General features: G+C 45.2%; 1 protein-coding gene across 1 annotated transcript in view; it reads left to right on the forward strand.

The window, feature by feature from the left end:
* Positions 1-27480, forward strand: part of LOC115134299 (alpha-1,6-mannosylglycoprotein 6-beta-N-acetylglucosaminyltransferase A-like) — a 116374-nt gene that overhangs the window by 52241 nt on the left and 36653 nt on the right. The window contains exons 5-10 of the mRNA XM_029668131.2: positions 150-239; positions 2193-2264; positions 5347-5508; positions 7052-7221; positions 8182-8316; positions 18170-18303. Coding sequence (XP_029523991.1) covers positions 150-239; positions 2193-2264; positions 5347-5508; positions 7052-7221; positions 8182-8316; positions 18170-18303 — 763 coding nt within the window. The remainder of the gene's footprint in view (positions 1-149; positions 240-2192; positions 2265-5346; positions 5509-7051; positions 7222-8181; positions 8317-18169; positions 18304-27480) is intronic.

Consider the following 27480-nt stretch of genomic DNA (forward strand, 5'->3'; position numbering starts at 1 on the left):
GGTCCACACACACACACACCTGGGTCTGGTCAAATAGCTCAGAGCTCCTACACATGGGATGGGAGGACTGGCCAAGGCATGTGGATTGGTAGGCTAAACTGGAACCTATTGTGTTCAGTCCTGATTAAGTCTCTCCTCCTCTTCCTCAGTGGATGAAGGACATGTGGCGGTCAGACTCATGCTACACTAACTACGGCGTGGATGGCTCCACCTGCTCCTTCTTCATATATCTCAGCGAGGTGAGTGGTGTCTGTGTCTGTCTGTGCACGTGTGTCTGTGCGTGTCTGTGCACGTGTGTCTGTGTCCGTGCGCACAGTGGCTACAGTGTGGTTTGATCTACTCATTGACATTCAGTGTTAACAGCCTAGGGGACGTGGAACGCCCCAGCTCTTTACGTATTCATCCACTACAACTCCACGCGCCCTTGACGACTGAACTATGTTCTTGTGAATTATACTACAGCGCAGATTTTTTTCCTAGGAGTTGATATGGAAACATGTACTGTAGCATTCTGATGACCCTAGCGAGTACGGTACGCACACCCAAACACAACACTCCAGATGTAAAGCCCATTTATACCGTAGCATTCTGATGACCCTAGCGAGTACGGTACGCACACCCAAACACAACACTCCAGATATAAAGCCCATCTATACCGTAGCATTCTGATGACCCTAGCGAGTACGGTACGCACACCCAAACACAACACTCCAGATATAAAGCCCATTTATACCGTAGCATTCTGATGACCCTAGCGAGTACGGTACGCACACCCAAACACAACACTCCAGATATAAAGCCCATTTATACCGTAGCATTCAGATGACCCTAGCGAGTACGGTACGCACACCCAAACACAACACTCCAGATATAAAGCCCATTTATACCGTAGCATTCACAAATAAGGTTTGTCCTCTGTTGGTCAATGAGAAGCTCATTGCTAAGTAGCAATGACTGAACTGAAGTTTTTAATCAAACTCAAGTCCCTGACTCTTTATGTTGATTATTCTCGGTCAGATGTGGGAGTTGGTCAGATGTGGGAGCTGGTCAGATGTGGGAGCTTATAAATGTTGAGATCAGTGCTTGGGGGAAGTGCCGTGTCATTTTACTCTACTGAAAATACCTGTTGGGAGAGACATGTACCTTATCCATTAAAGGAAAACTCCACCCCAAAACTATATTCTAGTATTTGTTTCATTAGTCCATTCTTGATATAGTCCCAAAATGTTTTGCATGGCAGCAATCACAAGATATATCACATTCAAAATACAGCCATGTTATGCAACACTCAGCATCATATGATGCAAAATGCATAACACCGGCTGTATTTCTGTATTCTGAACCTTTATATAGCAAGAGAACTTGATTGCTGACATGTAAAAACATTTTGGGACTGTGTGTGTGGGTGGAATTCTCCTTTAAGGGAGAGAGAGGGTGGCAGCGTACCAAATGCCATCATATTCCCTATTTAGTACAGTAACTCTGACTAGGGCCCATAGGGAACTTTTAGGTACGCAGCCAGTGAGAGGTCTATGCAGTGAGACGGCGCTCTATCTCAGTCGGTGTGACTTGCTTTCACAATGGCGATATGCATGTATTTCCATGTAGCATCAGCCTTGTTCGTTCTCTCTCTGCCTCTCTACTTTTGGCCAGAGCCCTACACCCTATCAGCCAGAAACCCCAAAAGTAGTGCACTATATGGGGAATAGGATGTCATTACAGTAGGGTGGGGCCAAATTGTTTCTCTGTCTATCTCTGTATCTGCACTCAGTGAGGCTGGGCCCACCATTGCTATTCGATGCATCAAACACCCCCTCCCCCATCAGAACCTCTGAAGTGAGATCAAAGTGAGCCAGGCCACTGTCGGCATGACATCTGCTTTCACTGAAACAATTACCTGCCTAATGATTGCCTGATTTGCCTCCTAGGCGGCATCCCAAATGTTACCCTATTTCCTATATATAGTGAATTACTTTTGATCAGGGCATATATGGCTCTTATCTAATGTAGTGCACCACATAGGGAAGCGGGTGCCATTTTGGGACACAACCCTAGTGTCCCTTCCTCCCTCCCTCGCCCCTGCGTCCTCCTCTCTCTCCTCTCCGTTGGCAGAGTTCACAGGCTCCATACTCTGTCATATTTTCCATCTCAGTTCCTTCTGATGTTATGTTCTGATGTTAATGTCATTTTAGGTGGAGAACTGGTGCCCGCACCTGCCGTGGAGGACCAAGACATTGGACGAGGAGGCCGACCGGAGGGGCCAGGTGAGTGTCTGAACTGAAGGGCTTTCCACACTGCCAAGCCGAGACAAACTGAGTATAGTTGCTTGAACCGCGCTGGAAAGGACAACGGGAAAATGAAATATTAGAGCCAACACAGTTTGGTTCGGGTTGGCACGATGTGAAAATGACAACGTGATAAGAAAATATCCTAAAACACAATAGTGAAAAGGGCGTAAGTGCCCGTCTCTGCACCCTGCTGAAAGACCCAACAGCCTGGCCAGTCCTTTTCACTCTCACCACTCTGGGGACTGGCCAGACAGAATACCCAGCCTGAAGACAAATGCCACAAAAGTCACGAGGGCATTGAATAGCTTTTATAGTGTTAGAACATGTGCTCTTTAGAAATTACCTCTTCCACTTGTCTTTTAGCTCAAATGGTACCGACTAATGCATAAGCAATGTTAGATGCTGCACATAGGCTAACACACTGTCTGAAGAGTCGAGTCACTCCAGTGATTGCGTTAGTAACTGACTATAGAGCGGGAGAGGATTTATACCATGACGCCGGTCGCCATGCCAATGGGCACTCGCTTAAATCTCCTTACAGGGCTGTCTGAGGTCAGAACTCTGGGCGTGGCTCGCCGTTATTGACTTTAAATATACTCCTGGTTGTGGATAATGCGATAAGTCCAAATGTAATACTCTTTGCCCCCCTTCGGATGTCCTTTTGTTTTTGAGATCACCATTGATGGTGGCTGTTGTTGTTGTTGTTGACCTGGGCCCATAACGCTATGGGTTAAAAGTAGTGCACTATATAGGGAATAGGGTGCCATTTCGGACACGGTCCCCCAGACTTTTCTCTCCCAGTGATTTCCTGTCCTGATGAGGGATGGTAATACACTGCCAGAGCGTTGTTTCCCCAGCTTTAGCAGCTGTTAATGGCAGGCAGGACGACATCTCAACCAAGCCGCCTGTGGGGAAAGCTTTCTTAATTATTGACCCGAGAGAAGCGGAGAAATGTGTAGATTGGTATCATTGCATTCCTGCGTTCAATGAGGAGCCATACGTCTTTGCAATGCTAAGAGCGCCTGGCAGAACTTGGCACTCTGTAGCTTTAGTGTTTAAGTTGATGAGAATCCCCTCTATGTCCTGTGTATCCAATGTGCGTGTTGGAGATTTTGACAGCGTTACAGAATCACTGATCTACAAATGACCTCAAATCCTAAATACAGTGGGGCAAAAAAGTATTTAGTCAGCCACCAATTGTGCAAGTTCTCCCACTTAAAAAGATGAGAGGCCTGCAATTTTCATCATAGGTACACTTCAACTATGACAGACAAAATGAGAAAGAAAAATCCAGAAAATCACATTGTAGGATTTTTAATGAATTTATTTGCAAATTATGGTGGAAAATAAGTATTTGGTCAATAACAAAAGTTTATCTCAATACTTTGTTATATACACTTTGTTGGCAATGACAGAGGTCAAACGTTTTCTGTAAGTCATCACAAGGTTTTCACACACTGTTGCTGGTATTTTGGCCCATTCCTCCATGCAGATCTCCTCTAGAGCAGTGACGTTTTGGGGCTGTTGCTGGGCAACATGGACTTTCAACTCCCTCCAACGATTTTCTATGGGGTTGAGATCTGGAGACTGGCTAGGCCACTCCAGGACCTTGAAATGCTTCTTACGAAGCCACTCCTTCGTTGCCCAGGCGGTGTGTTTGGGATCATTGTCATGTTAAAAGACCCAGCCACGTTTCATCTTCAATGCCCTTGCTGATGGAAGGAGGTTTTCACTCAAAATCTCACGATACATGGCCCCATTCATTCTTTCCTTTACACGGATCAGTCGTCCTGCTCCCTTTGCAGAAAAACAGCCCCAAAGCATGATGTTTCCACCCCCATGCTTCACAGTAGGTATGGTGTTCTTTGGATGCAACTCAGCATTCTTTTTCCTCCAAACACGACGAGTTGAGTTTTTACCAAAAAGTTATATTTTGGTTTCATCTGACCATATGACATTCTCCCAATCTTCTTCTGGATCATCCAAATGCTCTCTAGCAAGCTTCAGACGGGCCTGGACATGTACTGGCTTAAGCAGGGGGACACGTCTGGCACTGCAGGATTTGAGTCCCTGGCGGCGTAGTGTGTTACTGATGGTAGGCTTTGTTACTTTGGTCCCAGTTCTCTGCAGGTCATTCACTAGGTCCCCCCGTGTGGTTCTGGGATTTTTGCTCACCGTTCTTGTGATCATTTTGACCCCACGGGGTGAGATCTTGCGTGGAGCCCCAGATCGAGGGAGATTATCAGTGGTCTTGTATGTCTTCCATTTCCTAATAATTGCTCCCACAGTTGATTTCTTCAAACCAAGCTGCTTACCTATTGCAGATTCAGTCTTCCCAGCCTGGTGCAGGTCTACAATTTTGTTTCTGGTGTCCTTTGACAGCTCTTTGGTCTTGGCCATAGTGGAGTTTGGAGTGTGACTGTTTGAGGTTGTGGACAGGTGTCTTTTATACTGATAACAAGTTCAAACAGGTGCCATTAATACAGGTAACGAGTGGAGGACAGAGGAGCCTCTTAAAGAAGAAGTTACAGGTCTGTGAGAGCCAGAAATCTTGCTTGTTTGTAGGTGACCAAATACTTATTTTCCACCATAATTTGCAAATAAATTCATTCAAAACCCTGCAATGTGATTTTCTGGATTTTTTTCCCTCATTTTGTCTGTCATAGTTGAAGTGTACCTAGGATGAAAATTACAGGCCTCTCTCATCTTTTTAAGTTGGAGAACTTGCACAATTGGTGGCTGACTAAATATTTTTTTGCCCCACTGTAACTACTCATCATGTAATGAAGATCAGCGATTCTCTGCCTCCTTGCTCAAACTGATCACGACAAACACAATTGTGCGTGCTCGTTTGTCATCGTCCTGTGCCCCAAGTGGGTGGAGATTTCACTTTAGTCTAAAATGTGCACACTCCGCCCACCTGGAGCTTCTGCCGATCCAAAACTTGTCTACCTACCCCCTTTCAGAGGCTAACGTTCTTAAACCTTGAAAGAGGTTAATGGGTTAAACCATAACGCCTAAAGAGTAGGGGTGTCTAACTTGTGTCGTGTCTTCCTAGACGGAGATCCGGACGAGCTTCGAGGAGCTATACCGGGTCACGTCTCGGCGAGAGGAGTTCCGCTGGATGATGCTCCGGATCAAGCGCATGGAAGACCCCTGGATCAACGCCATCCGCGCCCTGGCTGCCAAGCAGAACCTGGCCAAGCGCAAGAGGAAGAAGGTAGGACACGGACACGCTCTAAAACACGTACTCATGCAAGCTTGCACTTAAAACACTTGCACGCACTCACACAAACACACAGCCAAAAATATATTCGCTACTTGGAGAATAGAAGAATAGAGAATATTAGAGAATATAGAGAATATTGGAGAATAGAGTCAGCCCATGCCTTTCTGAACTGAGAATATTGAAACAAGGAAAGTCTATTGTGTTCTGCTACCTGGCCCCAACGATTAGTAATGGATCTTTCAGTTCCCTAGTGATCTTCAGGACTTCCTCTTTCTGACTCTACGGCTTTTAACAGTGTGGATATGACATATGGTGAGAGACCTACTTCCTCTAGTTAGAGTGGAACAACGTCTCTTTGCACCTGAAACTCCAATTCTTCACTTTTTTCCCAAGAAGTGTACGCTTACATACTCCTTGTAATGGATTTTTAAAACACATGATTGGTGTAAGCGTTGGCTTGAGTGAGCAAGAGTACACTTTAGGAGAAGTGGGGAGATTCGGGACCCAGCCCAACCTCTCATGCCAAAGGCTCCGAGCAGGAACAAAGTAGCCTGATCCCAGATCTCTTTGTGCTGTCTTGCCAACTTGGCAAGACCACACAAACAGATCTGGGATCAGGCCAGGAACAAGGAGCCTGCCCCATTTCCATGACCCTAAAGAGTCAAGATAGGCTTGGTCCCAAACGGCACCCTATTCCCTGTAAATTGCAATACTTTTCACCGTAGCCTTATATTCCCTGGCCGACAGTAGTGCACTATATAGGGAATTAGGATGCCATTTGAAACACAGTCACAGTGTGCTGATTTTTATATTATTACAGTCATAATCCTCTCTCTACCCATTAATCTCTGAACAATGCACCTTGGTGATTGTGTCTCCGTCCCAAATTGCACCCTATCCTCTACATAGTTTACCACTCTGGGACCTGGTAAAAAGCAGTGGACTATATAGGGAATATGGTGCTGTCTGAGACGCTGGCTAACACGGCAGCTGAAAGTGTGTTGAGAACGTCCATAGAAAGCACAGAACATTGTAAAGTTGGATTCTGTCCCGTGGCTCAGTGTGTTCCCTGGTGAGTAGAAGGAGACTTGTGCGCTCTGATGTTAATAATGAAACGTCTTCTGTGGAGCGCATCTTGCGTTCTGCCATGCTGTACTCGGGGAATTGAAACGAGCCTGCCGTTTGAATAGGGAAAATGCCTTATTACAGTTTTCCAACCCATTGAATTGCGTTTGGATTACTTCACGAACTAAAGACGCACACCCAAATGGTTGGCGATGTGCCCGAACATACTTGAATAAAAAAAGTTGCACACTATATTACACCGTGATTTATTGGGTTGGTAATACTGTATGAATTTCTTAAATGTTGATGATATAACCCATTTCCTTACTTCTCTGTATTGATAGCCCCGTTGGGAATCAAACTCGCAACCCTGGCATTGCTAGCGCCATGCTTTAACCAACTGAGCCACAATGAGAAACAATAGATTTAAACTGAACTGACACCATCCGTGCCCCTCTCTCTCCGTCAGATCCTGGTGCACCTGGGCCTGTTGACCAAGGAGTCGGGCTTCAAGATCGCAGAGAACGCCTTCAGTGGGGGGCCCCTGGGTGAGCTGGTGCAATGGAGCGACCTCATCACCACCCTCTACCTGCTGGGCCACGACGTACGCATCTCCGCCTCCTTGGCCGAGCTCAAAGAGTGAGTGTGTGTGTTTGTGTGTGTGTGTGTGTGTGTGTGTGTGTGTGTGCACCCCTCAGACATATCTGGGTGGTGTTCAGTGCAGAGTACCGTAGCGAAACGGCTAAAAACGTTTTCCAACGTAAAATTATGAAGGGCGTTTCGTCTTGAACAGTTCTAGGATCATAATGAATAAGGTTGGGACTTGTTCCTAGATCAGCAGCACTCCTACTCTGAGACACTTTATGGATAGAGGTCCAGGTCTCGCCTGTCCATGTAGTCTTATTCATTGTGCTCTAAAAGGCTAAACTGATCCTAAATCAGCAGCACTCCTACTCTGAGACACTTTATGGATAGAGGTCCAGGTCTCGCCTGTCCATGTAGTCTTATTCATTGTGCTCTAAAAGGCTAAACTGTTCCTAGATCAGCAGCACTCCTACTCTGAGACACTTTATGGATAGAGGTCCAGGTCTCGCCTGTCCATGTAGTCTTATTCATTGTGCTCTAAAAGGCTAAACTGATCCTAAATCAGCAGCACTCCTACTCTTGAGATGCTTGATGCATATAGCCCCTGGTATTACCTCCCCAAGGTCACCTATGGTATGAGCAGCAGAAGCTAAGTACAGCTAAAGCTAGTGTAATGTGAGATGGTTGCAACACCCACATGTTCTTTGTGTGCTCTAGTCCCGCTTCGTTAGGTAAAACCTGTCTCATATTGCTTCCTATTTGCATAAGAGGGGTTTACTGTGTGTAAAAAATCCATAGCTTTCTTCTCTTTGTTTGTTGTGTGTTTACATCATGTTGTTGCTCTCTTTTTGTAATATATTACAATACCACGTTATTGTCCATGTTACAGTGAATTTAAAACTGTTCTCAACCCCAGAGCCCTGGTCAAAAGTAGTGAACTATATAGGGGAATATGGTGCCATTTCAGATACACCCTGTGGGTCCTAACTAAGCCCACTCCCTCTCTTCGTGCAGGATCATGAGGAGAGTGATGGGGAACAAGTCCAGCTGCCCCACCCAGGGGGACAAGGTGGTGGAGCTCATTTACATTGACATTGTGGGCCTGACCCAGTTCAAGAAGACACTGGGGCCCTCCTGGGTCCACTACCAGTAAGTACTCCATATATGTATCTCTGTCTCTGTCTGTCTACACATCCACCTCATCTATGGGCTGGGACATGTGATGTTTTTAAATTTTTTATTTAACTAGGCAAGTCAGTTAAGAACACATTTTTATTTACAATGACTGTCTACCCTGGCCAAACCCCCGGATGATGCTGGGCCAATTGTTCGCAGCCCTATGGGACCACCAATCACGGCCGGCTGTGATACAGCCTGGAATCGAACCAGGGTCTGTAGTGATGCCTCTAGCACTGAGATGCAGTGCCTTAGACCACTGCACCACTCGGGAGTGTGTGTGTGTGTGTGTGTGTGTGTGTGTGTGTGTGTGTGTGTGTGATGTTGTTCATTTAGTTAGATGGAGAGCGAGAGAGAAGTTACTTACACATCTCCTTCCTAGAAGAACACCTATCAACTAACACAACTCATCTCACATACACATGGTTCTGAAATCTATCTGACTCGTCATACAATGCCTTAGTTAAAAATATGAGCGTCCTAGTTTTTCATCCAATGAGTTTCCTGGTATCCTCGTTTACGCCTGTGTCAGGGGGTATATTTGATTTGATTTGATCTCTTTGGAATCCGCATCCTCCTTGCTGCTCTGACTAATTGGGAAGTGGGAACAGTGTCAGGCTCTCTGTCTGTGTCCCTCTGAGTCTCCGAGGCTGTATCCCTCCCTGTAGGATACCAAGCATTGCTGGGGCATGCTGTCAGAGTGTTCGCCCACTGCTCATTTACTGATTGGAGAGAAGCGGAGAGAGGTTGGCGGGATGAAAAGAGGCCTATTTCCTGCAGCTTATTTGATACCTGGTGGGGTAGCTATTCAGGAGGCAAAGACCCAGGCACAGAGGGTGGGAATAGATGTGATTTACACACTCATTAGCATCTGAATGAGTAGGCTGAGACTAAGGCCCAGGCTGGGTTGACATTTGAGTCATTTAGCAAGATGCTCTTATCCAGAGCAACTTACAGTAGTGGGTGCATACATTTTCATACTTTTTTCTCGTACTAGTCCCCCGTGGGAATCGAACCCACAACCCTGGTGTTGCAAGCGCCATGCTCTCCGAGGTGGGCCTGCTCCCCCTGCCTGGATGGGTGGATGGGTTTTTCTTCTGTAAGCCCCTAATTTTCTTTTCAAGCTAACAGAAATCTTCAGGTCTCATGCAAGGCTTCTCATCGAACAAGCTCACTATCATGTGAACCAGCTCTGTTACAGTGACTGCCATCAAACTGTTCTTTCACTGGGCTAAAATTGCATTACGTCTGAGCACAATCGTTTGATGTTCCAATGTTGGTAGGCCGTTTCCATGGGAACATCAGGTCAAGGTCTTAACTCTTAATGGGGAGCGGTGGTCATGGTTGTGTCTGTTAATGTGTCTGTTTTCTGCCCACTCTCTAATGTGCGCGTGCGTTTGTCCGCTCCACTGATAAGACTGTCTGAACCGGCACCTTGTACTCCTTGCCACTGATCTGAACAATGTTTGAATTACAACCTTTGTCTCCAGTCGACAACAATCTCATTTGAAAGACTTTCACCTGCATCTCTCTCTCTCTCTCTGTCTCTCGCTCTCTTTCGCTCTGATAAACTCCTAAGAATGTTGTACTGTGTCTGACAATACACGTGTCTCAAAAAGAAGAGATTTGCATGCTGTGGCTTTAGTCCCACTGGTCTTAAGTGGGACTAATTGTTCCTCTGAAGTATCCCAACGGTGTGGTTGGAGGTTGTTACGAGAACTGCCTTGTGAGAACAAGAAGTCAGGTTCGCTAATAGCCCCAAGATTTCCTTTCTCGTGTCAACACGTTTTGTTTGTTTCGGGTTTGCATTCTGTTTCATCTTGCTCTGAGGAAATTGACTGGGATGCATCCCAAACGGCTCCCTATTCCCTTTAGTATGCGTTTGTTTTAACAACTTCCGGGTTGGAGCGAGCCGGTCGCATCCGCGCTTCGGTCTGCAGGTTGTATAACTTTTTCATTACATTTCATTACATTTCATTATAGTACAACGGTCTGATTTGTCTAATCTTAGCAATTTCTTCTTAGCTAGCTACATAGTCGTCGTTGTATCAAAGATAATTGCGTAATTATCGTATTTCGTCGTCTCCTATCTGCCCAACACGTTCACCGTCTACCGTAGCACTGTAGTAACTATCACACTCAACTGAACGACTTGATTAGTGTAGTATTAGCTAGCTACATAGTTGTCTTTGCTGTCTTCGTATCCAAGATAATTGTGTAGTTAGAGTGTGTAGTCTTAGAGTGATTATCTTAATTTACCGAGGTTAGCTAGCCAGCTATTTTGTCGTCCTTAACGTAGGAGACACTCCTAGCTAGCCAATAGCCAGCCAACGTCTACTGAATAGAACTTTCGTATTCCGGTCGCATTCCGCTTCGCTCCACAGGTAGTATCATATTTTCATTTCATTTCATTACAGTCCCAACGGTGTGATTTGTTTGATCGTAGCTAGCTACATAGCTAGCTACATAGCCGTCTTTGTTTCAAAGATAATTGTGTAGTCTAGAGCGATTTTCTAGGTTAGCTAGCCAGCTATTGTCGTTCTCCTAACGCAACGTAACGTAACCAACACTGCTAGCTAGCCAGCTAGCCCCGAAAAGCAGCATTGTAGAAACTTCACACTCAACGGAACGACTTGATTAGGGTAGTGTCAACAACGCAGCTAGCCTACCTCAGCAGTACTGTATCATTTTAATCATTTTAGTCAATTAGATTCTTGCTACGTAAGCTTAACTTTCTGAACATTCGAGACGTGTAGTCCACTTGTCATTCAATCTCCTCTGCATTAGCGTAGCCTCTTCTCTAGCCTGTCAACTATGTGTCTGTCTATCCCTGTTCTCTCCTCTCTGCACAGACCATACAAACGCTCCACACCGCATGGCCGCGGCCACCTAATCTGGTGGTCCCAGCGCGCACGACCCACGTGGAGTTCCAGGTCTCCGGTAGCCTCTGGAACTGCCGATCTGCGGCCAACAAGGCAGAGTTCATCTCAGCCTATGCCTCCCTCCAGTCCCTCGACTTCTTGGCTCTGACGGAAACATGGATCACCACAGACAACACCGCTACTCCTACTGCTCTCTCTTCGTCCGCCCACGTGCTCTCGCACACCCGAGAGCTTCTGGTCAGCGGGGTGGTGGCACCGGGATCCTCATCTCTCCCAAGTGGTCATTCTCTCTTTCTCCCCTTACCCATCTGTCTATCGCCTCCTTTGAATTCCATGCTGTCACAGTTACCAGCCCTTTCAAGCTTAACATCCTTATCATTTATCGCCCTCCAGGTTCCCTCGGAGAGTTCATCAATGAGCTTGATGCCTTGATAAGCTCCTTTCCTGAGGACGGCTCACCTCTCACAGTTCTGGGCGACTTTAACCTCCCCACGTCTACCTTTGACTCATTCCTCTCTGCCTCCTTCTTTCCACTCTTCTCCTCTTTTGACCTCACCCTCTCACCTTCCCCCCTACTCACAAGGCAGGCAATACGCTCGACCTCATCTTTACTAGATGCTGTTCCTCCACTAACCTCATTGCAACTCCCCTCCAAGTCTCCGACCACTACCTTGTATCCTTTTCCCTCTCGCTCTCATCCAACACTTCCCACACTGCCCCTACTCGGATGGTATCGCGCCGTCCCAACCTTCGCTCTCTCTCCCCCTACTCTCTCCTCTTCCATCCTATCATCTCTTCCCTCTGCTCAAACCTTCTCCAACCTATCTCCTGATTCTGCCTCCTCAACCCTCCTCTCCTCCCTTTCTGCATCCTTTGACTCTCTATGTCCCCTATCCTCCAGGCCGGCTCGGTCCTCCCCTCCCGCTCCGTGGCTCGACGACTCATTGCGAGCTCACAGAACAGGGCTCCGGGCAGCCGAGCGGAAATGGAGGAAAACTCGCCTCCCTGCGGACCTGGCATCCTTTCACTCCCTCCTCTCTACATTTTCCTCCTCTGTCTCTGCTGCTAAAGCCACTTTCTACCACTCTAAATTCCAAGCATCTGCCTCTAACCCTAGGAAGCTCTTTGCCACCTTCTCCTCCCTCTTGAATCCTCCTCCCCCTCCCCCCTCCTCCCTCTCTGCAGATGACTTCGTCAACCATTTTGAAAAGAAGGTCGACGACATCCGATCCTCGTTTGCTAAGTCAAACGACACCGCTGGTTCTGCTCACACTGCCCTACCCTGTGCTCTGACCTCTTTCTCCCCTCTCTCTCCAGATGACATCTCGCGTCTTGTGACGGCCGGCCGCCCAACAACCTGCCCGCTTGACCCTATCCCTCCTCTCTTCTCCAGACCATCTCCGGTGACCTTCTCCCTTACCTCACCTCGCTCATCAACTCATCCCTGACCGCTGGCTACGTCCCTCCCGTCTTCAAGAGAGCGAGAGTTGCACCCCTTCTGAAAAAACCTACACTCGATCCCTCCGATGTCAACAACTACAGACCAGTATCCCTTCTTTCTTTTCTCTCCAAAACTCTTGAACGTGCCGTCCTTGGCCAGCTCTCCCGCTATCTCTCTCAGAATGACCTTCTTGATCCAAATCAGTCAGGTTTCAAGACTAGTCATTCAACTGAGACTGCTCTTCTCTGTATCACGGAGGCGCTCCGCACTGCTAAAGCTAACTCTCTCTCCTCTGCTCTCATCCTTCTAGACCTATCGGCTGCCTTCGATACTGTGAACCATCAGATCCTCCTCTCCACCCTCTCCGAGTTGGGCATCTCCGGCGCGGCCCACGCTTGGATTGCGTCCTACCTGACAGGTCGCTCCTACCAGGTGGCGTGGCGAGAATCCGTCTCCTCACCACGTGCTCTCACCACTGGTGTCCCCAGGGCTCTGTTCTAGGCCCTCTCCTATTCTCGCTATACACCAAGTCACTTGGCTCTGTCATAACCTCACATGGTCTCTCCTATCATTGCTATGCAGACGACACACAATTAATCTTCTCCTTTCCCCCTTCTGACGACCAGGTGGCGAATCGCATCTCTGCATGTCTGGCAGACATATCAGTGTGGATGACGGACCATCACCTCAAGCTGAACCTCGGCAAGACGGAGCTGCTCTTCCTCCCGGGGAAGGACTGCCCGTTCCATGATCTCGCCATCACGGTTGACAACTCCATTGTGTCCTCGTCCCAGAGCGCTAAGAACCTTGGCGTGATCCTGGACAACACCCTGTCGTTCTCAAATAACATCAAGGCGGTGGCCCGTTCCTGTAGGTTCATGCTCTACAACATCCGCAGAGTACGACCCTGCCTCACACAGGAAGCGGCGCAGGTCCTAATCCAGGCACTTGTCATCTCCCGTCTGGATTACTGCAACTCGCTGTTGGCTGGGCTCCCTGCCTGTGCCATTAAACCCCTACAACTCATCCAGAACGCCGCAGCCCGTCTGGTGTTCAACCTTCCCAAGTTCTCTCACATCACCCCGCTCCTCCGCTCTCCCACTGGCTTCCAGTTGAAGCTCGCATCCGCTACAAGACCATGGTGCTTGCCTACGGAGCTGTGAGGGAACGGCACCTCAGTACCTCCAGGCTCTGATCAGGCCCTACACCCAAACAAGGGCACTGCGTTCATCCACCTCTGGCCTGCTCGCCTCCCTACCACTGAGGAAGTACAGTTCCCGCTCAGCCCAGTCAAAACTGTTCGCTGCTCTGGCCCCCAATGGTGGAACAAACTCCCTCACGACGCCAGGACAGCGGAGTCAATCACCACCTTCCGGAGACACCTGAAACCCCACCTCTTTAAGGAATACCTAGGATAGGATAAAGTAATCCTTCTCACCCCCTTAAAAGACCTAGATGCACTATTGTAAAGTGGCTGTTCCACTGGATGTCATAAGGTGAAAGCACCAATTTGTAAGTCGCTCTGGATAAGAGCGTCTGCTAAATGACTTAAATGTAAATGTCAAAAGTAGTGCACTATTTAGGGAATGGGGAGCCGTTTGGGACATATACTCAACCTTTTTACAGACGGTGTGGTCGTAATGCAGGTTCCAGCTGGCATTTTCATGAGTGTATTGATGAATTCCTCGTTATACATATCGGTGAAGACATTTACATTTGGCCACTTGATTCAGTGTTGATTTTGTGACGTGCACTTCCAGGAAGGTTATAGGATGCCTCGGTTTTACTGTAACTTCAGGCAAAAGTTCTGTTGGAAGTGCATTTTGATTTTTAAGCCCGACGAATCACGTCATGGAACAGTTTGGTCTCATAGTTATCTAATCCTGTCTTGTTTACGTTCTTACATATGTCCTCTCCTTCCTCCTCCTCGTCTATCCAGCTCTCTCCCTCTCTACTTAAAGCGATGCTCCAGAACCTTTGTATAATTTCAGCCAGTAGTTTTGAAAATGGTGCTTACGAGCCAAAACGGGTCCCTGTTTTTTTTGTGTGTACTACGTCATTATTTTTTTGGGTACTACGTCATTATTTTTTTGTGTACTACGTCATTATTTTTTTGTGTACTACGTCATTATTTTTTGGGTACTACGTCATTATTTTTTGTTTACTTTTATTTTTTTGTGTTTCATTATTTTTTGGTTTACTACGTCATTATTTTTTTGTTTACTACGTCATTATTTTTTTGGGTACTACGTCATTATTTTTTTGTGTACTACGTCATTATTTTTTTGTGTACTACGTCATTATTTTTTTGGGTACTACGTCATTATTTTTTTGTTTACTACGTCATTATTTTTTTGTGTACTACGTCATTATTTTTTTGGTTTACTACGTCATTATTTTTTTGTTTACTACGTCATTATTTTTTGGTTTACTACGTCATTATTTTTTTGTTTACTACGTCATTATTTTTTTGTGTACTACGTCATTATTTTTTTGTGTACTACGTCATCCAATTGTGATTCATTACGTATAATATGTTATTGTTTGCAATTCCTATAACATGTTACATCCAATTTGTACAATATGTTACAAATTTGTCGTGCTTAAGATCCTGGACTGCATCTTGAAGTGTCTTTCATTTTCCAGCCTCTCCAGAACAGCTTCTAATATAGAACAATTCCTCATTCATGTGAATGCCACCATGATTACGGATAGTCCTGAATAATGATGAGTGAGAAAGTTAGACGCACAAATATCATACCCCCAAGGCATGCTATCCTCTCACCATTACAATAAGAGCGGAGGTTAGCATTTTATATCATACCCCCAAGAAAGGCTAACATCGCACCGTTACAATGACAGGGGACATGCTAATCTCTCACCATTACAATAACAGGGGAGGTTAGTATTTATATCATACCCCCAAGGCATGCTAAACTCTCACCATTACAATAACAGGGGAGGATAGCATTTTATATCATACCCCCAAGACATGCTAACCTCTCCCCATTACAATAACAGGAGGGATTAGCATTTTATATCATACCCCCAAGACATGCTAACCATTACAATAACAGGGGACATGCTAACATCTCACCATTACAATAACAGGGGAGGTTAGCATTTTGGGGGGTATGATATTTTTGCATCTAACTTTTTCACTCAGCATTATTCAATATTCATTCTGGGCTATCCATAATCATGGTAGCATCCACATTAATGTAGAAGTGTTCAGAAACATATTCTATTCTTATTTACAATAAAAGTGACTCCAAAATGTTCACAATACATTATTTGCCATTCATTTCTATTGGGCACAAAATAATCATGGTAGCATCCACATGAATGTAGAAGTGTTAAAACTTGTATTATATTCTTATTTACAATAAAACCTCATAGTCATTGTATCATTTCAAATCCAAAGTGCTGGAGTACAGAGCCAAAACAGCAAAACATGTATCACTATCCCAATACTTTTGGAGCTCACTGTAGTGCACTATTTTGACCAAAACCCTATGGGACGCTTGTCAAAAGTAGTGCACTGCACTATATAGGGAATAGGGTGCCATTAGGGAGCAATCTGAGTCTCAAGAGGGAAGAGAATTTGAGACTGAGGATTGTGTTCTAAGGCCAAAGTGAAAGTGAGTGGAGTTGTTCAGGCCAGTGAAAGGACTGTAGGGAGAATCCCAGTGGTCGGATCAGCAATATTAGTGGTTTTAGAATGAATGAGCCGCCTATCCTGTCCTGTCACTCTTCTTCCCTCTCGTGCACACACGCGCAGGCAGGCACGCACACAAGCAGGCGCACACGGAAACAGACAGATGCAGGCACACACACACACAAGCAGGCACACACACAAGCAGGCACACACTCAAGCAGGCAGGCAGACACACACACACACACAAGCAGGCACACACAAAAGCAGGCACACACACAAACAGGCACAAGCAGGCACACACACAAGCAGGCACATACGGAAACACACAGATGCAGGCAGGAACAAACACACATTCACTCGTTCTTTCTCTTCCTCTTTCTGTATCGGTCTATGTATTGGTCTATCTCTCTCACACACTCTCACTACAGAAAACCAATGCTTGCTTCAGTCATCCTATCGACTGTAATCATTATTTGCTGGCTATAATACGCTATAATTTCAGTTTGTCTAATTCTCAATACTACATGGGAATCATTATAGACACATGACTGATATCTTAAAGGCGACCGTTTTGTACTCCTTGACATTGATCTGAACAATGTTTGAATTACAACCTTTGTCTCCAGTCTACAACAATCTCATTTGAAAGACTATTTCACCTGCATCTCTCTCTCATAATCTCCTAAGAATGTTGTACTGTGTCTGACAATACACAAGTGTCTCAAAAAGAAGAGATTTGCATGCTGCGGCTTTAGTCACACTGGTCTTAAGTTTCCTCATTGTGAATTCATTTCCCCTATTTCCTGAGCATCTTGAGACGAGACACACTCTCTTTCACACACACACACACACACACTGTCTGTCTGTCTGTCTCTTTCTCACGCATGCACACACCCACCCACCCACCATCTACGAAACATCTGCCTGGTCAGGAGTGGCCTTGCCTGGGCTGCCAGACTGAGCTTAGCCGGCCCCTCTGGTACTCCTGGCTCCTCATCAATTTTTATTAATGCTCATTATTACACCTCCACCCCACCAGGGGTCAATCAGAGGAGTATGTTGGACTCTGTCCAGAAGGATTAAAGATGGAAAGGAATAGTGGTGAAGCATAGCCAGGTGTTTATTTTTAGGGTTTAAATAAAATGTAAAAAATGGGGGGGGGGGGACTTATAATGGGGGCGGCGGACTTATAATGGATAGCAGGTAAGCCTAGTGGTTAGAGCGTTGGGCCAGTAACGGAAAGGTCGCTACAGTAGATCGATTTCCCCGAGTTGACAAGTTAAAAATCTGTCGTTCTGCCCCTGAACAAGGCAGTTAACCCACTGCTCCTTGGCCGTCATTGTAAATAAGAATTTGTTCTTATCTGACTTGCCCAGTTACATAAAATAAATAATCTGAAAAAGCATTTGTCAGGGAAACTGAAAGATGGGAGCTGAGAGAAGGTGACTGAAAGAGAGATAGTTGGAGAGAGAAAGCGAAAAGGCTTGATTAGAGAGGGGGAGCGTCCGAGAGAAAGCGAGAGAGAAAAGGTCATGAATGTGTCATTCCATTGCACATGACATCCTTTCTCTGGTCCTCTAATTAGTCATGAAGTGTAACCTTTACTGTTCAAGTTTCATCTGTAGGAAGCTCTTTCTGCGCTTTGTACACTATCTGTGACCATGCTGAAGGTGTGGAAAAGATATGCATCATGTAATTAATTAACCATTTATTAGCGGTTGAGGCATACAGCTGGAAGTGTGTATTAATGCTGTAATGCGGTGTGTACTACAGATGTATGCTAGCACTATAATGTGGTGTGTGACGGGTGTATGATACCTTTGTCGTGTTTGGTGTGTATTACAGGTGTATGCTGCGGGTTTTGGATTCCTTCGGCACAGAGCCCGAGTTCAACCACGCCCACTATGCTCAGTCCAAGGGCCACAAGACCCCCTGGGGCAAGTGGAACCTCAACCCCCAGCAGTTCAACACCATGTTCCGTAAGTACCATCTAATGGCTCTGGGGTGCAGATCTAGGATCAGCTTCTCCTCCCCAATCCTAACCTTAACCATGAGCGGGGGAAATGCCAAACTGACCCAAGATCAGCATCTAGGGACATCTTCACCCTACTCCCACCTAATGACAGGGTCATGTTCATAAGGCACCAAATGGAAGAAAATGGTCTAAAACAGAGAGGGGCAACCTGTACTCATCCAATAAAAAATAAAAATAATTAGTTTTACATTTAACCTTTTATTTAACGGTGCAAGTCCGTTAAGAACAAATTCTTATTTACAGTGACGGCCAAATCCGGACGAAGCTGGGCCAATTGTGCGCCGCCCTATGGGACTCCCAATCACGACCAGTTGTGATACAACCCGGATTCGAACCAGGGTGTCTGTAGTGACGCCTCAAGCACTGAGATGCAGTGCGTCACACCGCTGCGCCACTCGGGAGCCCAAGAAGACACACTCATTTTTGTTTTCCTTTGCAAAACATGTTGAAAAGTTTTCTCTTACGTGCCCTAATGAACACAACCCAGGGCTGGGGAGGGAGAGTCTACCACCCCAGGGTGTTTTAACCTTTCCCCATGGCTGATGGAAAGCAAAATCTTACCCAGAATGGATGAATACCCCTCTCCGGTCTCAGTTTCAGTGGTTTGGCCCACGTCGGGCTGGAATAGCGGACCAGGCTCAATAGACCCTTTGTGTTGCGGATAGAGTATGCCATTCTCATACGACGCAGGTCTTTTCATGTCATCCAGTTTACTAGCTGCGAGGGTTAGATGATATCTGTAACTAATCAAACTTACATGGGTTACACCAGGGGTCGAAATGAAACACAGATTTGTTCCGGTGCATCTGGCATGTTGGATTTGTGTCCCCTTGCCTGTGGAGAAACATTCACCTTATCCTCAGCGGGTTGTTTTATATCCTTTCATTACAGCTCTGTTTCCAGGCTTAAGGGAAGTCACTGAATCTCACACTTCCAGTTGTGTAACAACAACAATGGGGCTTGAATAAACAAAACATATAGTTTCAATATGTTAACTCTGAGTGTTGGATTTCCTTCCATCCTAACACTAAAACGTAACAGAGGACATTTAAGACAAAGAAGGCGCCACAGGGAAGTCAATCCTAGTCTTGGGTTCCATTCATTACCATTAAGTAGTCTTGCATAAATCACTGGATAAAGGGTGTAGACAAGGGAAAGACAGGAGAGGGAAAGGGCTCTGGCCAATGAGACAGGAGTGGGAAAGGCCTTTGGCCAATGAGACAGGAGAGGGAAAGGCCTTTGGCCAATGAGACAGGAGAGGGAAAGGGCTCTGGCCAATGAGACAGGAGAGGGAAAGGGCTCTGGCCAATGAGACAGGAGAGGGAAAGGGCTCTGGCCAATGAGACAGGAGAGGGAAAGGGTTCTGGCCAATGAGACAGGAGAGGGAAAGGCCTTTGGCCAATGAGACAGGAGATGGAAAGGGCTCTGGCCAATGAGACAGGAGAGGGAAAGGGCTCTGGCCAATGAGACAGGAGAGGGAAAGGGCTCTGATCGCCAGGATCTGTTTGTGCTGTCTTGTCTCATATGGCCGTTGGCAAGACAGCACCAACATATCTTTTAGGAACCAGGCTAGAACTGAAGCCATAGAGGGAACATTTCCAATGTCGTTCTTCTCTCTACTGTTCTCAAATCCAAAACCATAACAACATGTTCACATCTAGAATTGTTTCTCTGCTTCCGGCGAGGTACAGACTCTAGTCCCAAAACAGTTCCTGTAGCATACTATATTGCGTGTCCTTCATCCTCTGGCGTTGTTGTATGCAGTAAAACAAAAGGAAAGTCCTTTAGTCTCTGTCTCAGATACAGTTGAAGTCAGTTTATATACACCTTAGCCAAATACAGTTTTTCACAATTCCTGACATTTAATCTTATTAAAAATGCCCTATCTTAGGTCAGTGAGGATCACCACTTTATTTTACAAATGTGAAATGTCAGAATAATAGTAGAGAGAATGATTTATTTCAGCTTTTATTTCTTTCATCGTATTCCCAGTGGGTCAGTAGTTCATTTAAATTGTTTAACTTGGGTCAAACATTTCTGGAAGCCTTCCACAAGCTTCCCACAATACGTTTGGTGAATTTTGGCCCATTCCTCCTGACAGAGCTGATGTAACTGAGTCAGTTTTGTTGGCCTCTTTGCTCTCACATGCTTTTTCAGTTCTTCACACAAATGTTCTATAGGATTGAGGTCAGGGTTTTGTGATGGCCACTCCAATACCTTGACTTTGTTGTCCTTAAGCCATTTTTTCACAACTTTGGAAGTATGCTTAGGGTCATTGTCCATTTGGAAGACCCATTTGCGACCAAGCTTTCACTCTCTGGCTGATGTCTTGAGATTTGGCTTCAATATATCCACATACATTTTCCTCCCTCATGAAGCCATCTCTTTTGTTTAGTGCACCAGTCCCTCCTGCAGCAAAGCATCCTCACAACATGATGAAACCACCACATGCTTCACGGCTGGGATGGTAGTCTTCGGCTTGCAAGCTTCCCCTTTTCCTCCATACATAACGATGGTCATTATGGCCAAACAGTTCTAATTTTGTTTCATCAGACCAGAGGACATTTCTCCAAAAAGTACAATCTTTGTCCCCATGTGCAGTTGCAAACCGTAGTCTGGCTTTTTTATGTCGGTTTTGGAGCAGTGGCTTCTTCCTTGCTGAGCGGACTTTCAGGTTATGTCGATATAGGACTCGTTTTTACCGTGGATATAGATACGTTTGTACTGGTTTCTTCCAGCATCTTCACAAGGTCCTTTGCCGTTGTTCAGGGATTGATTTGCACTTTTCGCACCATAGTACGTTCATCTCGAGGAGACAGAACGTGTCTCCTTCCTGAGCGTGGGTCCATGGTGTTTATACTTGCGTACTATTGTTTGTACAGATGAACATGGTACCTTCAGGCGTTTGGAAATTGCTCCCAAAGATGAACTATTTTTTTTAGGTCTAGGCTGATTTCTTTTGATTTTTCAATGATTTCAAGCAAAGAGGCACTGAGTTTGATGGTAGGCCTTGAAATACATCCCCAAGTACACCCCCAATTGACTCAAATGATGTCAATTAGCCTATCAGAAGCTTCTAAAGCCATGACATCATTTTCTGGAATATTCCAAGCTGTTTAAAAGGCAAAGTCAACTTAGTGTATGTAAACTTCTGACCCACTGGAATTGTGATACAGTGAATTATAAGTGAAATAATCTGTCTGTAAACAATTGTTGGAAAAAGGACTTGTGTCATGCACAAAGTAGATCGATATGACAACTGCCATTGAAAGTGCAGGGCGCCAAATTCAAAACAACCGAAATCCCATAATTAAAATTCCTCAAACATACAAGTATTTTACACCATTTTAAAGATAAATTTCTTGTTAATCCCACCACAGTGTCCGATTTTCAAAAAGAATTTACAGCGAAAGCAAACCAAACGATTATGTTAGGTCAGAGCCAAGTCACAGAAATACACAGTCATTTTTCCAGCCAAAAAAGCAGAAATATAGATAAGACTAATCACTAGCCTTTGATGATCAGATGACACTCATAGGACTTCATGTTACACTATACATGTATGTTTTGTTCGATAAAGTTCATATTTATATAAAAAAAATCTCAGTTTACATTGGCGCATTACGTTCAGTAGTTCCAAAACATCCGGGGATTTTGCAGAGAGCCACATCAATTTACAGAAATACTATTAATAAACATTGATAAAAGATACAACTATTATGCACTGAATTATAGATACACTTCTCCTTACTGCAAACGCTGTGTCAGATTTTTTTTTAACTTTACGGAAAAAGCACACCATGCTATAATCTGAGTACGGCGCTCAGAGACCAAAACAACCCAAACAGATATCCGCCATGTTGTGTGGTCAACAGATGTTAGAAATAGCATTATAAATATTGACTTACCTTTGATGATCTTCATCAGCATGCACTCCCAGGAATCCCAGTTCCACAATAAATGTTTGTTTTGTTCAATAATGTCCATCATTTATGTCCAAATACCTCCTTTTTGTTCGCTCGTCCAGCCCAGTAATCCAAATTCATGATGCGCGATCACTAGGAGCAGACGAAAAGTCAAAAAGTGAAGTTCCAGTCCGTAGAAACATGTCAAACGATGTATAGAATCAATCTTTAGGATGTTTTTAACATAAATCTTCAATAATGTTCCAACCGGAGAATTCCTTTGTCTTCAGAAATGCTATGGAACTCAAGCTAACTCTCACGTGAACACGCGTCACCAGCTCGTGCCTCTCTGGCAGACCTCTGACTCATTCCCCTCTCATTCGCCCCCACCTCACAGTAAAAGCATCAAACAAGGTTCTAAAGACTGTTGACATCTAGTGGAAGCCTTAGGAAGTGCAATTTGACCCCATAGACACTGTGTATTTGAAACCTGATTTCCCACTTCCTGGTTGCATTTTTTTCTCAGGTTTTTGCCTGCCATATGAGTTCTGTTATACTCACAGACATCATTCAAACAGTTTTAGAAACTTCAGTGTGTTTTCTATCAAAATCATAATAATATGCATATATTAGCAACTGGGCCTGATTAGCAGACAGTTTACTCTGGGCACCTTATTCATCCAAGCTACTCAATACTGCCCTCAGCCCAAAGAAGTTATTAAGAAATTTGTAGTGATTGAAAAACAAGTTTTAATGACTCCAACCTAAGTGAATGTAAACTTCCGACTTCAACTGTAACAATGTTACATTATGTTGCATAATGCATATTAACTCAACAGAGGATATGTAATCCCCTGTATAGAGTAATGATACACTGAACAAAAATAGAAACGCAACATGTAAAGTGTTGGTCCCATGTTTCATAAGCTGAAATAAAGATCCCAGATGTGTTCCATATGCACAAAAAGCTTATTTCTCTCAAATGTTGTGCACACATTTGTTTATATCCCTTTTAGTGAGCATTTGTCCTTTGCCAAGATAATCCATCCACCTGACAGGTGTGTCATATCAAGAAGCTAATTAAACAGCATGGTCATTACACAGGTGCACCTTGTGCTGGGGACAATAAACAACAACACAATGCCACAGATGTCTGAAGTTTTGAGGAAGTGTGCAATTGGCATGCTGACTGCAGGAATGTACATCAGAGCTGTTGCCAGAGCATTTAATGTTCTTTTCCATAATTTGGATAGAGAATTTGGCAGTACGTCTAACCGGCCTCACAACCGCAGACCACATGTAACCTCGCCAGCCCAGGACCTCCACATCCAGCTTCTTCACCTGCGGGATCGTCTGAGACCAGCCACCCGGACAGCTGATGAAACTGTGGGTTTGCACAACCGAAGAATTTCTGCACAAACTGTCAGAAACCGTCTCAGGGAACTTATCTGCGGGCTCGTCGTCCTTACCAAGGTCTTGACCTGACTGCAGTTTGGAGTCATAACCAACTTCGGTGGGCAAATGCCCACCTTCGATGGCCACTGGCACACTGGAGAAGAGTTCTCTTCGCGGATGAATTCAACTGTACCAGCAAGATGGCAGACAGCGAAATATGGCGTTGTGTGGGCTAGGAGTTTGCTGATGTCACTTTGTGAACAGAGTGCTCCATGGTGGATGTGGGGTTATATTATGGGCAGGCATAAGCTATGGATAGCAAACACAATTGCATTTTATTGATGGCAATTTGAGTGCACAGAGATACCGTGACGAGACCCATTGTCGTGCCATTCATCCGCCGCAATCACCTCATGTTTCGGCATGATAATGCACGGCCCCATGTTGCAAAGATCTGTACACAATTCCTGAATACTGAAAATGACCCAGTTCTTCCATGGCCTGCATACTCACCAGACATATGTCTCCCATTGAGCATGTTTGGGGTGCTCAGGATCGACGTGTACGACAACGTGTTCCAGTTCCCGATAATATCCAGCAACTTCGCACAGCCATTGAAGAGGAGTGGGATAACATTCCACAGGCCACAATCAACAGCCTGATCAACTCTATGCGAAGGATATGTGTTGCACTGCATGAGGCAGATGGTCACACCAGTTACTGACTGGTTTTCTGATCCACACCCCTACCTTTGTTTTTGAAGGTATCTGTGACCAACAGATGCATATCTGTATTCCCAGTCAAGTGAATTCCATAGATTAGGGCCTATTGAATTGATTTCAATTGACTGATTTCCTTATTTGAACTTTAACTTCGTAAAATCGTTGAAATTGTTGCCTGCTGCATTTGACATTTTGGCTCAGTGTACATATCTGCCAAATGTGATCATTTTTCTATCATACAAATGAAGCCAGCCGGCACATACAGGCTCTTCATTGTCTGTAGTGAGATTTGAGGATGGGTTTGGAACCAGTCACACTCCCTGAGTTCACACGGGAAAGAGATTCTTTCCACACGATGCCCTCCTAGTTTGCCGAAAGTGTGACTGACTGACTTCACCATGGGCCTGAGTAGGCCCTTCATCAAGGGTCCTGTTTCACTGGTCTGAAACAGTGTGTGTCTGTGCATGTATGTGTGTGTGTGTGTGTGAGGGGTCTGCTGGAACGCTCTCCCACATCCGTCTTCGGCCATCCATCTGTACAGTTAATCACTTTGCCTGTTTATAACACACCCCCTTCAGTGAGCAAATGTTTCCCCTGCTCTCGCTCCAGTTGGTACATGACAGCCTGACTGTTCTGTTTCTCTGGCTCTTGGCTTCCTTCACCTGCGCGCTGTGTTAAGAAGCAGTGCGGCTTTGTTGGGTTGTGTTTCCGATGACGCATGGCCATCATCTCTCCCGAGCCCGTACGGGAGTTGTCGCGACGAGACAAGATAGTAATTACTAACAATTGGATTCCACGAAATTGGGGAGAAAAGGGGGTAAAATAAAAAATAAAATAAAAAGTAGTGCACTATATAGGCAATAGGGTGCCATTTGAGACGGATATGTGATTTCTGGGAGGGAGCACCTCATATGGTTTAAAGTTCTAAGAACAAACCAAAACTATCGTAAGTTTTATTAGTCATATGTACGGGATATGGATGGTATACATTGTCCAACAAAATGCTTACTTGCAGGTTCTTTCTCGACAATGTAACAGCAATAAGAAATAATAAAATAAGAATACGAACATAAAGTAAATGGCAGTAGAATAGAATAAACATTTTAGCATAAGTATAATACAGGAAGGCACAATTTATAGTCCAATATTTACATGTGTACTGGGGAAGGGGGGATGGGGGAAAGTGTATAAATTGAGCAGTATAATAATGTGTGTGTGCGTGTGTGTGTGTGCATGAGTGCTAAGGTGCGTAGAATCTGAGCAGAGCCCTTTGATGTGGGAAATGCATTGACGTGCATACACCACCCACATTGACGTGCATACACTACCCACCCATTGGTTTTATGTTTTCCATACCCAATTCCTGAGATGATGCTGCAGTATTCTAGAGATTTAACTTCAATTCGGGGGAAATTCCCAAACTGTAATTTGTCTGTCTCATCTGTCAGAGCTCACAGGTACAGGTATCAGGGGCCGTATGCATCAAGCATTTCAGCGTAGGACTGCTGATCTAGAATCAGTTTTCTCTTTTAGATCATTTTGAATACTATTTTATGGACACAGGGGACCTGATCCTAGATCAGTACTCCTACTCTGAGAGGCATTGTGAATATGAGTACAGCGCAATGGAGCATTGAGAGGTCTTCAGACAGGGTCCCCAGGACTAGCCCTCCCCCGTCTAATCTTCTCTGTTTGTGTTCGGGAAGGCCAGCCCTGGGTCGTGTTTACCAAGTGCCAAACGGAGGAAAACGAACTAAAACGAGGACTGCTCTTCCTAGACTTGTCCAATAAGAAACCTTCATTTTCGTTTTCCGTTGCAAAGCATTAAAAAAAGAAACAAATGTTGCGTGCCCTAATGAACACATCAGAGGGAAACTCCCCCCTGTAAAATGGAAGTTGGTTACAGTGATGTTTATCTCCGCTTATCCTCTGCCGAGTCCCCAACAACAGGATGTTCTGTTTTCAGGGGAAATAGATGTTATTAGCAAGGAGGCACTCCATCTTAACTCCTCCTCCACGCTTACTGGATTGGTTGAACAGTGCCGAAGAGAACCTCCCCCAACAGTTATTTTTTGTCAAAACCAGTATGCAGGGGATGTAGTTTCAGGCGTGTCTTTTATGCCTGCTACGTTAGGTTAATCTACTCTAGACAGCACGCCTCTTCAAACCTCCTCTGCTTCTGCATTTCCCCTGCTTGTTTTCATTCATGTCATTTCAGCTCAGTGTTTTTCCTGCAGCTGATTTAAAGTTAAAGGGGAAAAGTAGCAAAGGTCCTCATTTGAGTTTGTACAACTATGTATTATAATCATTCTCATCATTAGTCTTGCAATAAATTCAAGGTATGTTTTTTAAAAGATATAATCTTAATAACGTTCCACAAATTCTGAATAGGGAAACTAAATATTGAACTCAAATTGTCTTGATAGATTGAAAGCTCTCTGTATTTCCATCCAATTGTCTTTTTTTAATAGAATTTCACTACAAGGCCTATCAAAACCTACGCAGAATAGAATTGCATTTCACGCTAGAATTTCAATGTCTTTCAATTTAACATTAAACAAGCCACACAGAAAAGCATATGGCCTCAGTGCACTTTCTTAAATTTCTTATGAAGCAGATGCTGATTTCCTTTTTTGCCAATACATTTTTTGGACAGAAATAAACATCTGATTATGATGAATTATGGCCAGATGACAGCTGTGAAGTATTCATCCTTCCTTGGCCAGGAGCTACAATAGGGAACCAGTGAAATGGGAGAGTGAGTGAGGGCGAGGCGGAGAGTGAGTGAGTGAGGGCGAGGCGGAGAGTGAGTGAGTGAGTGAGGGCGAGGCGGAGAGTGAGTGAGTGAGTGAGGGGGCGAGGTGGAGAGTGAGTGAGTGAGGGCGAGGCGGAGAGTGAGTGAGTGAGTGAGGGCAAGGCGGAGAGTGAGTGAGGGCGAGGCGGAGAGTGAGTGAGGGCGAGGCGGAGAGTGAGTGAGTGAGTGGCGAGGCGGAGAGTGAGTGAGTGAGGGCGGAGAGTGAGTGAGTGAGTGAGGGCGGAGAGTGAGTGGGCGAGGCGGAGAGTGAGTGGGCGAGGCGGAGAGTGAGTGAGTGAGGCGGA

Source organism: Oncorhynchus nerka, linkage group LG2 (genome assembly GCF_034236695.1).
Source record: "Oncorhynchus nerka isolate Pitt River linkage group LG2, Oner_Uvic_2.0, whole genome shotgun sequence".
Classification (NCBI taxonomy): Eukaryota; Metazoa; Chordata; class Actinopteri; order Salmoniformes; family Salmonidae; genus Oncorhynchus; species Oncorhynchus nerka.